This window comes from Carassius gibelio, chromosome A3 (assembly GCF_023724105.1).
Source record: "Carassius gibelio isolate Cgi1373 ecotype wild population from Czech Republic chromosome A3, carGib1.2-hapl.c, whole genome shotgun sequence".
Lineage (NCBI taxonomy): Eukaryota > Metazoa > Chordata > Actinopteri > Cypriniformes > Cyprinidae > Carassius > Carassius gibelio.
Genome location: NC_068373.1, coordinates 7,796,892 through 7,811,251, shown reverse-complemented (window position 1 = coordinate 7,811,251; position 14,360 = coordinate 7,796,892). Strand labels below are relative to the sequence as shown.

The window sequence follows — 14,360 nt, the reverse complement described above, 5'->3', positions numbered from 1 at the left end:
TGTAGGCCTATGTGTATTTGCATTGCTCTTTGACCATTCTCTATAAATCCAACATTCACGCCACGCCACGACTGGTCGATTATGTTCAGTGCCTGCACGCTATTGGGCAAACTGATTTTCAGTTACCTTGAGCAATGAGAAAAATAATAGGTAAACAAAGCCCAAACCCAGACATTTTAGGCAATAAAAAAATATGGAAAAAGAGGACATATTGTAACCATACAGTTTAAACAGTGTGGCAATTGTGTTCACACAAGAAGACCACTTTAAATACCTATGTGATGCAATTTTTTTAAGTGAATAGTACATAATTTAATACATAACATTCCAATTTGTAAAACTAACGGAATGCATAGTCGATATAAAAAACTGGATGACGAGTAATTTCTTACTGCTAAATTCTGAAAAAAAAAAACAGATGTGTTAATTATAGGACCTAAAAACTCTGGATGTAATAACCTAGAACACTGTCTAAGATTAGACGACCTTTGCGCTCAATGGCAAATGCAGAAATGTTAATCCATGCAATTATGACCTCAAGGTTAGACTATTGTAATGCTTTATTGGGTGGTTGTTCTGCACGCTTAGTAAACAAACTACAGCTAGTCCAAAATGCAGCAGCAAGAGTTCTTACTAGAACCAGGAAGTATGACCATATTAGCCCAGTCCGGTCAACACTGCACTGGCTCCCTATCAAACATCGTATAGATTTTAAAATATTGCTTATTACTTATAAAGCCCTGAATGGTTTAGCACCTCAGTATTTGAATGAGCTCCTTTTACATTATACTCCTCTACGTCCGCTACATTCTCAAAACTCAGGCAGTTTGATAATACCTAGAATATCAAAATCAACTGCGGGTGGCAGATCCTTTTCCTATTTGGCGCCTAAACTCTGGAATAACCTACCTAACATTGTTCGGGAGGCAGACACACTCTTGCAGTTTAAATCTAGATCAAAGACCCATCTCTTTAACCTGGCTTACACATAACATACTAATATGCTTTTAATATCCAAATCCGTTAAAGGATTTTTAGGCTGCATTGATTAGGTAAACCGTAATCGGGAACACTTCCCATAACACCCTGTGTACTTGCTACATCATTAGAAGAATGGCATCTATGCTAACATTAGTCTGTTTCTCTCTTATTCTGAGGTCATCGTGGCCACCAGATCCAGTCTGTATCCAGATCAGAGGGTCACTGCAGTCACCCGGATCCAGTACGTATCCAGACCAGATGGTGGATCAGCACCTAGAAAGGACCTCAACAGCCCTGAAAGACAGCGGAGACCAGGACAACTAGAGCCCAGATACAGATCCCCTGTAAAGACCTTGTCTCAGAGGACCACCAGGACAAGACCACAGGAAACAGATGATTCTTCTGCACAATCTGACTTTGCTGCAGCCTGGAATTGAACTGCTTCATCTACAGCGATACTGATGACTTGATTGTAAATAAATGCACAGACACTATTTAACTGAACAGAGATGACATCACTGAATTCAATGATGAACTGCCTTAAACTATCATTTTGCATTATTGACACACTGTTTTCCTAATTAATGTTGTTCAGTTGCTTTGACGCAATGTGTTTTGTTTAAAGCGCTATATAAATAAAGGTGACTTGACTTGACATAATGGTTAATGTAATAATTTACAAAAAGGTTTTAAAAAAGTTTAAGTTTAAAAACACAACTTAGTTATTATTTTTGTTATTTTAGCATATGTACAAGACAAACCATTCTGTGTACAGTGTTTGGGGATATGTATTTTGACTTTGGGGGAACAATTAAAAGGTTGAAATCCATCATACCCAGAATTAACTTTCCTTTACCTTTTTACGTTTAACGTACTGTTGTCAAAGGGGGTTACCGTGGTGTATGAATCATCTTGGACACAACCTAAGGTGAAGTATATGTTATTTCAACAGAACATGAAGGTTAAATTGGCCATGAAGCGGTTATTGGCTGAAATGGCAGTTTATAAAAGAGTTCTCTGCATCTGCTCAGAGCACTGTTTATTCAACGCGACATTCACGGACGGCCAGGAAAAGCCACGGCAATATAATTTACAAGTGTGACAAGCGCGAGTTAAGTGACGTAGATGAAGCTCAGTCAATCCGCGCGCTCCTCCAGCTGAGCCAAACTGCGCGCGCCTGAGTCTATACATTAATCCGTTAAAGCGCCGCTGTCCGTTCAGCACCACCGATTGTGTGCAGAGAGTTAAAGCGCCGACAGACGGCTTTTATCGGCGGAGAGCTCTGGAGATCGCTCGTTTGGACGGCTACTTGTTTTGGAGAGATTTTGTTAAGGTGTCTAGGAGTTAAATGCACCTGGCGCGTCAGTGAGAAGGACTCCAACAGTTTGTTTAACATTCACTGACTCTGAGCGCACTCGGTTTTTACTGGAAAAAGCTTTGGATTTCCAAACCAATTACAGCTAATGTCTGTTTTCTCGGGTTCATGCTTGTTTTGAGTGATTTTTTCTGAGCTTGACCTGTTGCTATACGCATTTTGTTATTTTTATTTTTGAAATAACATATTCAGATGTTTTTTAAGTACTGATTTTATTGTGGAATTTCGCCTGTTCTACGCTAAACGTCTTCTTCAGTCCGACTAACTGAATTCACGCAAGTTTTATGCGTTTTTAAGATAGAAACGTCGTAATGAGAGCTCTTTTTGTGCCACTGCTGCTTGTATACGCGTCAGGGAGCGGAAAAGTGGCTGGCGCGAGTGGCCCGAAAGGAAACCGCTTCGTGTGCACGGCCGTGCCCGCGGGCACCGACCTCAGTTGCCCGGTGGACACGAGCAGCCGAGTCCAAAGCACTAGTCCGCAGGAGGAAGAGTTGCGGAATACTATCATTCAGCTTCGAGAGACCATCCTGCAGCAGAAGGAAACTATCGTCAGTCAGCAGGGCACCATCAAAGAGCTCAACTCCAAACTCGCGCGCTGCGAGGCGGACGCCAAGTCTCGGGGCAGCGCGCGCAGGAAGGATTATAGTAAAAACACGATGGGGGATCTGCCGCGTGACCCCACCGAGACTGTGGAGCAGCTGGGTAAGACCATGCAAAGCCTCAAAGGCCGACTGGAGAACCTGGAGGTGAGAGTTTACGCTTATGAATGATAATGTGCACTTGAGAGCGATACATGATGCTTTTGAGGAAATTAGAGCTCTAATGATCTGTGAAATTTGGTCTTGCTTATTAGTGATGCTTAATTTACGCCTGTCAAAACAAGATCCATGTTACGTGGAGGGAGGGACTTTTCCTATTCAAATTTCCGTTTTTAATAAAATATTAATCATGAGCATATATAGTACAGATGGGAAGTTGTGACACAGATTCAGACACTATTTTCAGTATTAAAGAACTTTGCTCTTCACTTTTAAAAATAAAGGTTATTTTTGATGGTTCCATGCAGAACCTTTAAAATCCACGGAACCGCTAAAAGTTCTTTAAAATGTCCTTCACACTACGAAAAAAAAGTGGTTCTTTTAACTGAAAGTCTCTGTGGGCAAACCAAAATGCTTCTTTTCTAGCATCGATGCAAAAATCCCATTGTATAACCTTAATATAATGGTGCTCAAAGACTTTTGCGGATAGCAGCATACAAAATACAACTATAGCAAATCAAATACAAATTATTTCTTTAATGCAGCAACTGACAAAGCGATTTTGGCGTATTACTCAAATAATATATCACTTCTGTTAATAGCCAAGTAGATATGGATGATTTATCAACTTGACAAATATATTGATCACTATTGACTACCAATGTGAAAAGTTACATACTGGTTCATTGGGTAATAATGAATACTAGTATTCACTCTGGTCCCTCTACATGAGAACAAATTAATTTAACTGAATTACATCCCCTTTTAATGAAAGAAAGTGGACAAATGGTGTCTTTAACTAGTATGTACTGATATTTAATTATTGTGTACACATATTTTTAGTTAGTGTTTATATAGGTAACACTTTATTATAAGGTGTCCTTGTTACACATGTTATATGTACTTACTATTATAGAACAATTAATTAGGCATAATTGCATGCAAGTAACCCTAATTAATCCTAACCAAATAATTTGACGGAAGTACATAGCTGAAGATACCTAATATCAAGTAAGACTCCTGTAAAGCATTCAGTGTTAATTCAGCATCTCTCAAATCCCCAGCAGTTTCATTGAGAACAATTTCTGACTATAGCAGCATGAGACAGATTCATCTTTTGGCGTCTTTTGTCCTCCAGCAGCAGCTGCGTGTCAACACATCAGGTGGGACGTTTCCCAACGAGTTGAAAGACCTGCTGAAGCGCCGTCTGACGGATCTAGAGAGCCAGCTGCTGACCAGAGTGCTCGAACTCGAGGAGGAAAAGAGCCAGCTGTACAACGAGACAGCCACTCACCGTCAGCGCACCGAGAACACCCTCAACTCACTGCTGGAGAGGATCACCGAGCTGGAGAAAAGTACGGCTGCTCTCAGACATGAATTATTCAGTCAGCCATGTCAAATGAGATAGAATCCATCATTTTTTTCTTACTGATGTTGTACCCTACCAGTTCAAACATTTCCTTTTTACCTGCCGTCCTCAGTATGGGATAGGCAGACTAGTCAAAGTCCTTTCACACTCAATGTAAGCGCCGCGCACCGCTTTGAACTCCACATGAATCTGTTGCAGAAAGCGCCACCGAAGGGCAACGAGCTGGGAAAGAAAGCAAGCATGAGGTTTACACATATTCACAGCGAAAATATACATTTGAGCCTAGAAGATTTAAAAAATCCTGCCGATGGTTTTGATATATCACAGAACAAAAGCAGTCCTTGAGGGGAAAGCATTCTAAACAAACATCACATGACAGCAAGAATGGGAAAGTATTGAGCAGGAAACAATAAAATAAACAAACAACAATTAAATATGATAATAATAAATACAGTAAAAACAACTATATATTGTGAAATATTATTTCATTTTAAAATTAGTTTTCAGTTTTTTTCCTGTGATGACCAACCTGAATTTTCTGCATCATTACTCCAGTCTTCAGTGCGACATAATCCTTCAGAAATCGGTATATTATAATTTGATGCTCAAGAAACATTTTATAATCAATTTTGAAAACATTTGTGCTTCATGGATTTTTTTAACGTGATACATTTGTTATAGGATTTTTTAGGATGAATATAGAAAGTTATTCTTTTTTAATGTCTTTACTCTCACTTTTACTTAATTTAATGCTTCCTTAATGAATGAAAGAATTAATTTCTTAAAAAGAAAGCCTTACTGACACCAGAATTATGAATGGTAATGTAAATTAATAAACGACTTAAGTGTAAAGGTGGAGCAGTCATGGCAAAGACTGGCGTTGCATACATCAGGCAGACTGCTTGTAAATCATTGGCTGCACCTTGAAAGGTCATTGTTGAATCTTTAAACGCTTGACCTGCACTCAACACAACATCAGGGGAAACCTTTAGCTAAGGCTACACTGCATAAACTTCAATGCATTGGGCCAATTTTGTATTATTATAATTTTGTTTTAATGAAAATGTTGTAGAGTGAAACAAAGGTATCAGTGTGACAGAATGTGTCGGTTGTGGAAGTTTCAGTCTGGTGTGAGAATGTCTGCATGTAAATGAACTTGCTATTTACAATCATTTGTTTGCCTTTACCACTCCTTTTGCCCTTTTTAGACATGAGGTTTATGCAGGTCCCATCTGTTAGCGCTGGATGGCCACATTGTCCTGCTGTATTCTGAATTCAGAGCAGTGTTAGCACATATAGAACCACTTTTGCAATGGAAATGATTAACACCAATGCATCATCAGCAGCCACATCATTATATCACCGCACCAAGCCCCAGCATGTCATTTCATATTAGGACAATTACATGAGCCAGCATGGATCGCTCATTTCTTTAATTGAACGTGAAAGCCGTACTCAGATTCAATTTGCCAAAATCAAATTAACACAATCTCAGGTCAGCAGTTTACATCTTTCTGTCCTTCAGTGCAAACCTCTCCCTCGATTCTCTTGGCAGGTAACAGTGCATTCAAATCTCCAGAGGACTTTAAGGTGTCTCTGCCTCTGCGCACCAACTACCTGTACGGCCGCATCAAGAAGAGTCTGCCAGAGATGTATGCCTTCACCGTGTGTATGTGGCTTAAATCCAGCGCCAGTCCTGGAATTGGAACCCCGTTCTCCTACGGCGTCCCGGGACAAGCCAATGAGATTGTGCTGATTGAGTGGGGAAACAGCCCCATGGAGCTCCTCGTCAATGATAAGGTGAGCCTTTATGAGATACTGCAAAGCTATCCGTGTTGTTATTGATTGTGTTTCTTTGGAACAATGTCAGCTTTCCCTAGTATTGAATATATAACAATCTCATTTAATGAGTAGTTTTGTTGACAAAGAATAAAAACTTGGCATTATATCATAGGCCGTGCCTCTTGTCTTGAAAAGAAAACTTTTGTCTAAATTTGATTCATAGAAAAGATGGTGTTTTATATTAAATGGCCCCCAAATGTTTCTCAAATAAAAGGTTTTCACAAACTGATTGTTATTTTAATACATATTACATAAAGGGGCTTGAAGATCACATACTAATTGAACTGCCATCAATCTATAACAGCATGTATTGTGTCAAATGTATTATTATTGTGTAGTTTTCTTGAATTTATTTTATAGGCAGAAGATACATTGAAGATGTGTACTAATATTACTTATATACTTATATTTATTTGTCACAGCTCAAGACATTTAAAAAAAAAAAAAAAATTTCGTCTAACAGCTGTGGGGGGACAATAAACATAAAATTTCTCAAAAGCAATTTTTGAAGGGGACACAAATAATCCGGCTAAAATGGCACTTGTAAGGATATGTATACACAGAGGAAAGCTGTGCTAATCTTAGTACAACCCCGTCCTCCCAGGATTTACGCCTGTGCTGTGCCCACGCACAAAGAAGTACACTATTTGTCATGCATATGCAATATAAAATTTAGCTCAGAGACAAATATAAATTTGGAAAATTGCTCATCAGGATTAACTGCATCTCCAGTAGCTGACAGGAGGCACTTCACATGAGCTCCATCATCTTTACTCACCCTGGTAGTCACTGCATGAAATCACTCAGCATTTGATTAATGATCCAATTTCAACATTAAAAAGTGAACAGGGCCTAAGATACAAAAATACAATGTCATAGTTGCAGAATTGTCAACTAAAAAAAAAAAAAGTTTATAACAAATAATATTAAGTACCCAACTTGATTCATGGCACTTATAGTTAGATGTAATGGTAAACAAACTTTTTTTTTTTTGCTTATATAAAACTCATGTTACCTACAGTATTGTCAAAATGATATGAAGTTGCTCATTTGTGCATCTTCAGTGGCAGACAGACTCTAGTGCTCACAGCCAATTTATATGGCTTTGATCATTTGCAAAATAAAAGTCCTAGTTAAGACACTTATAAGCTAAACAGAAAAGCTTATTGGCTGATGTTGATAATTAAAAATGATAAATATCGGCCGGTACATCGGATTTGCCTAAATATATTTTTTGACTTTTAGAAAGTTTTTAAAACATTTTAAAAGTTTTTATTATAAGTAGATTTAATGCCTGGTCAAGTAAAGTCTCCTTTAATTTTACAGTGCTTTATACAATACAGATTGTGTCAAAGCAGTTTTACAGTGTCAAACAGGAAAAACAGTGATGACAGTTCAAGTGTTTTTTTTTTTTTTTAAGGTAAGCATCCATTTTTCTACGTTTATATGTAACCCTTGTGTATTATGACTGTATAATTGCAATCAGACACGAAAGATAACTTAGTCCATTAATCAAGTGCTGTTTGACAGGCTTAACATGCGTACATGCTCAGAAAATGCATGTCGGAACAGCATGCAAATGAAATGTTTAACCGGGAAGACTTTAAAGCTTATACAAATAATGCACTTTTGTGATTGTGAATAAGTGCAGTGTTACATAAATGTTTAATATTTATTTAAAATTTAACACAATACACAATAATTAATATTTAATGTGTTAACATTTGATGTGAATATATGTCGTTTTGTACGGTATATACTGAGACAGAGAGACCACAACTGCAACTAATAGAATATGCGCTGCAGCACAATACCACAATATTTTTCCAAAAGCAGAACATGGAGACATGCATGAGGACTCATTTTGCATGAGAAAAATATTCTTCAGGATCTCTGAATGCATGATGCTTGTAGAGAGACAAACGCCACAAAATGTTTTGGCATGCACTTTTAAATGAAATGAAATGTAGTTGATTAACTTTCAGATGCTGCACGAGACCCTCCATGATTTTAAAGTTTAGTATTAAAGCACACATAAATAAATGAAAATTTTCCTTTGTGGCTCTAAATCAAGAATATGAAACTGAGCTGCTTTTCTTTGGGGAAAATGAGCTTCCAAATATCTCATCCGTAAATGAGGTTAGCGTGTCTCAGCAACCTTGGATGCTGTTTCTTTGGATGATTGTGGAGGAGATTGCACCATCGCTGGTTTTCGTTGAGTGTAACCTGAGGGTCTTGAGAGAGCGAGAGATGGGAAAAGAACGCATGATCTCTGCTGCCCTGCTAATTCCCCTGATACCTCACTCAGGAAGTCTCAGTTTGGCATCTTGCTTATTGAGAGAGGCATCTTGCCCCGCAGCCCTGGAGCATGCATTAGACATGCACGGTGTGTGCGTGTATGCATGAGTGTGTGTGTGTGTGTCTGTCAAGCTGGAAAGAACAAGAAATTGAGAAGGATCGAGAGAGATGCTGCTATGCTGAATATGATTACCTGTCGAATGTGTCTTCAGTGCTTTTTCTCACTCCAGTGAATCACATCTCAGTGCTTCATTACCTCTGTCTGAATGTTGTGTTTTCATGCTTTTTGCATACTGATCAACTTAAGTGCATTTAAGGCCTAGTCTCAAGGTGCAGTAGCTGTCAAACTCAATGTGTGTCTAGCTCAGAGATTAACTATAAACTATTTGAAAGTATGTGGAGAGTTTTTTTTATCCTGCACTTCAAGTATTAACAAGTGTTTTTGGCCACTAGTTTTGTAGATGCGTGTGTCACACATTACATGTACACATTACATGCACGTTCTTGCCTTTGACCACAATGAATTTGAAATAGCGCTTATATCTCCACCTTGAAAATGACAACTTTTCATTGGATTGCTCCCGACTCGCCATTTCTGCTGCTGCTGCGAATCTCTGTGTAGCTGTTGTGTGTGTGTGTGTGTGTGTGTGTGTGTGTGTGTGTGTGTGTGTTTGGCACCGCTGGCACGTGTGCCGACATGTGTGTAAAAACACTGGCTCTGATTGGCTACCATGAAACACATGACTCTGCCTTAGCCAATCATAATCGCTTATCTCGTTATTAACACACCTGCTCTCGCTGTGTGAGCCGGCAGGGGTGCGTTCGGATTGCATAGTTAAATCAATTAAATAAATTAAATCAATGCATAGTAACGCACCACATTAAACGTCCAGTAATGTTAACGGCGTTATAACAACATGAAAAGTAATTAGTTAAATTACCCCGTTACTGAAAAAATTACGTTGTTACCTAACGCCGTTCTTTTAAACGCCGTTATTCCAAACACTGGTGATTGCTGTTGAAATGACTGGATTTGGCCAGTGAGAAAATTGCTGAACACTGTTTATTTCACTTATGGTTACTTGAGCAATAAATTTGGTGCATAGCACCCTGTTGTACTACGGACTTGAATGTCACCCCAAATTGTCGAGCAGAAGTGTCATATTACAGTTCCTACCGATCAAACTCATAGACTTGCATTTAAGGACGATCTGAATATTATGGAGATTTGACGGGGATTTGACTCTTTTGACATAACTAAGCACCCAAAACACCTTAGCATTGTGACATTAACTAGCATACTTACATTTCCTTCAGCAAATTTAGTTATATGTTTTGATGGGGAGTGAGTTGCAGTAGGATATTTTCAGGATCATATCTGTAGGGACACAATGGAGGAAACCGACGTGCGTACATCTAGTGAATAATTACTGTGAGAGACATTACTTCCTTACTTACTATGCACTCTTTAGTTTCAGCTTCCATAGTAATAACCCCCACAGTTTGGTCCTTGCTGTGACAGGTAGCTCAGCTTCCTCTCTCTGTGAGTGACGGCCGCTGGCATCACATCTGCATCACCTGGACAACCAGAGATGGCTTCTGGGAGGCCTATCAGGATGGAGAGAGACTAGGGACCGGAGAGAACTTGGCCCCCTGGCACCCAATTAAACCTGGAGGAGTCATTATCCTGGGCCAAGAACAGGTGAGTGAAAGAGAGGACGTAAAAGAGCTGATCCCTCATGAGGAAGACATGCAATGATAATTATAAGTCTTTGCATGCAATGATGAGAAGACGTCAAACTCTCAGCTGCATTGAGAGCTCAGGGACTTCTTGAGAGAAATGTGACACAAAATCCACGTGTGACACATAATCTGCTGGTCACCTACACTGAGCTGCTCTGTTAATTGAGTGCATTCACGTTGCTTAACAGTGCATGAAAAAGCAATCTGTGACCTAAATTGCCTAAATAATAAATCTCAGCTGGGTCAAGTCAAGTCATATTAATTTATATAGCGCTTTATACAATACAGATTGTTTCAAAGCTGCTTCACATTTATAAGCAGAAAAATATAAAAGGGTTACTGTTGTATAATTCATCGATTATGAACTTCATTGCTCCGAGGAATTGACAGTTGGGTTATATGCAACATTCATTTTGATACTTGTGTGACCATTTTTTTAAATGTTGATTATTATCATGCAGATTTCTGTAATTTTATTAAACAAATGGATTGTTTTAGAACTAAGACCACAAAACATCACAGAATTCATCAACTTCATTAGTAATGATTTTACTGCTTTTGGCAGTGCATACAAAGTTTGAATTTGAATCAGCTCTCTGAGGACTGAACCTACGTCCTTGGCATGATTATTCTTATACTCTACTAAATAAGCTACAAACTCTAATACAGTTATTTTGTATGTTACAAAAATAGACCCACTATGGCCAAAGAATAAGGTGTCGAGTGCCGCCAAGAAACACATAGACTGAAAACCTGTATTTAAATCTGAAATGCATTATAGCAAATCATCAATATCTTATTCTCTGCATTTAAAGTGTTTTTAATCAATCCTCTCAAGAATCAATTTGGCTTTTTCACTTCTTGGTCAACTGATGTTAAAGAGAGAAAAAACACTACAATACAAAACAATACGTTCCTCATTGCAGGCGGTTTCTAAATGCTCTCTTCTCCCTGCTTCAGTAAGTTTTCTTATATTTAACAAATATATTCCTCTCATGAGTGCCACAAAAATGGCTAGACAAAGTGGTCTCGACACTCAAAGAACCGTTTGAACTCGCATGATATGTGTGATCTCATTCATACCGCATTCCCATCCCAGCACCGTTGGGTTACTGATTATGAATGATGATCAACCCAAACTGGGTCATATCAACTTAGCTTCCTTACCCAGAAGGCTCAGCTCATGGATTTGGTTGATGTTATGTTGATGTTTTAGAGTACAGGAAATCCAGAACGCAACTGGCATTAAAGGAATAACAGATGTAGAATTACACTGAATGTGTTTTATTCAGGCGGCTAGCTACAAAGTATGTAGATAAAGTAACTAACTTCAGGTCTCAGCAGAATTTCGTATGCAGAGGATTTTAGTGTAGTCTCCGTGAGGTTCCATCAGTTAACATTAGGAGGTTACATACAGGGTTTGGATCAGAGCAGAGTCCCAGTTTGCTGAATATTTCACTGATTTTAGAAATGTGTCAAAATCAGCTAGAAACCAGTTTGTAGGTTGCCTGAACAATTAGTTGATTAATCAGGTTTCCTGAAAGTGAATGGGAAGATCTTGCTTTCTAAGGATTACACGTAAGATTATGATCAAATTAGAAATGCAACCCTCATGACAGGACACTCAGAAACACAATGTCTTCAGCCTGAATGTGTATTACTTTGAAATGCGGTGCTTTGAAGGAGATATGAAAGAAACAAAATGAAAAGAAAAGAAAAATGAAATAAAAAAAATATATATGTATATATATATATAATATGAAAAATGTTTCACAGATAAAAGACAGTGTGTCGTTCAGCACTACCATTGGTAACACTATTTTTAAGGACCAATTCTAAAGATAAACTAGTTACTTATTAGCATGCATATTTCTAGAATATTGTCTGTTTATTAGTAAATATATATTAATGCCTTATTTTGCATGACCATATTTTAGATCTCTTAACCCTACCCCAAACCTAAACTTATAAACCTCCTTACTAACTGTTAATAAGCAGCAAATTGGGAGTTAATTGAAGGAAATCTCTTAGTTAATAGTGAATATGTGCTCCAAATTCTAAAAAGTTATTTTTCTGTTCAAAAGTTTGGGGTTATTAAGATTTATATATAAATTGTAAAACTCTTTGCAAAATTAATGTTTTTAATACTGTATTTTATTAAATAAATGCAGCCTTGGAATGCAAAAAAAATATATAAATTTTTCAAATGCACAAAAAAAAAATCTGACCTACCACTAAACTTTTGCATGGTTTTATTTCAAGTCAACCGTCATGACCCATCCCAAGTTGAGTGACGTGTGCTGTCATCCCACAGGACATTGTAGGTGGGAGATTCGATGCCACTCAAGCTTTCGTAGGAGAGTTAAGCCACTTCAACATGTGGGACAGAGTCCTGCGTCCTGTAGACATCTCTGCAATGGCCAACTGCTCAGCCTACATGCCTGGCAACGTGGTGCCGTGGGTCGATGCCAACGTGGAGGTATTTGGCGGTGCCACAAAAGCAGCACTGGAGATTTGTGAAGACCGTCTCTTTGATTCCTAAGGACACATCTGTCAGTTTGGAAGCATTCTCATTCTAGAGGTAACCCACATCCCAATACTGCAGTGGGAACTTACAGAGATACAAAGACAGTTCAAAAGAAACACATGTTTTCACATGATGGATTATCTCGTCCTCAATTCTGCTTCATGTTTTTTGAGACTTTGCTGTCAGTCTGACCAATAACTAAAATGACTGTGATTAATTAGAAAAAAAAAAACTAATCTGTCTGCACATTCAAGGTCAGAATAGTTTTGGCGGCTCTGGATAAAGCAAAACTTTCTTGTCGATATTATATATGCTTTTCTCTGTGTTGTGTCCTTCAGAGATTTCTTCTCTCCTCAAACTCATGCGTATTTTAAGAACTGCAGTAAAATATTTTTTTTGCCATTTCCACTTTGAGCTTTTATCATGTTGCGTATAGGCTGATGCCTTTCAAAAAAAAAAAAAAAAATTCAACTGCATAGTTTCAACATGAGCTTTATTAAGCATTATTGAATGAGCTAATTTGTGACGTTGCACATATGGAGAAACACTCAGACGGAAGTGTCTTTATGTCTGTGTCTGTGATCCAGTGATTACTGGGGAGAACATTCACATAAAAAAAAAAAAAATCATCTTTAATATCGCTATCCCTCAGCAGCTGCTGTCTCGAGCTGATCTGACATCCAGAAACCTTAAAGTAGAAAAGCTGCCAAGGACTGACCTGCAGCTGTCAGAAGCCCCCAGGAGAATGTCTGTCTGCAGGACAGGACGGGACGGGACAGGATGGTCTGGCTGAAGTGGTTCATCTTATGAAGCTAGTTTGAGTTCATTCAGTTTGTGAATCACAAATTGTGGTTTCTTTTAAACGTTTACAAATGATTTCGACATGTGCAGAACATGGTGTTATGAGATAAACTGTGAGAACTCGACCCGGAATGTGTGCTATACTTTTTTTTTGCAAAGTTTTACTTAAACAAAAAATATATTTTTCATTGAGATTAGGCACTAATGAGCGCTTGCACTTATTTAAAGTCCAGTGTCAGGAAGTTTGATGTATCTGTCAGTTTGATGCTACAAATCAGTGTACTGTATCTCACGAAATCTGTCAAGAATATGCCCAGGTCATATTTAAGAAAATGAAGCGTATTTTAGCCCCTCTTTTTTATTTTGATTTGTAACATTGTTTTTACAGAGCCCCGCACATGACATGCAGGAAAAAATAGTAGGCTAAATTATGTGCACGATTTATTAATTCATTCCTTCAATGTACTAAATCGTGCACACATTTACTATTGCGTTCCCCTCGATTTACTATTTCGTTCACTCAATTTATAAATTGTGTGTACGATTAAGCAAATCGAGGGAACGCAATAATAATCGTGTGCACGTTTTAGTATATTGAGGGAATTCATAAGTAAATCATGCACACAATTTATTTATTTTTTCTTGCATGTCATCTGCGGGGCTCCG

General features: G+C 38.2%; 1 protein-coding gene across 1 annotated transcript; it reads left to right on the top strand.

The window, feature by feature from the left end:
• Window positions 1-2,191: 2,191 nt before the first annotated feature.
• On the top strand, window positions 2,192-14,105 carry LOC127940715 (neuronal pentraxin-2-like). The gene is made up of 5 exons (XM_052536158.1): window positions 2,192-3,102; window positions 4,256-4,469; window positions 6,039-6,283; window positions 10,146-10,325; window positions 12,681-14,105. The coding sequence occupies exons 1-5, from the start codon at window positions 2,668-2,670 to the stop codon at window positions 12,906-12,908; spliced, it is 1,302 nt and encodes a 433-aa protein (XP_052392118.1). The 5' UTR covers window positions 2,192-2,667; the 3' UTR covers window positions 12,909-14,105.
• The last annotated feature ends 255 nt before the right edge of the window (window positions 14,106-14,360 follow it).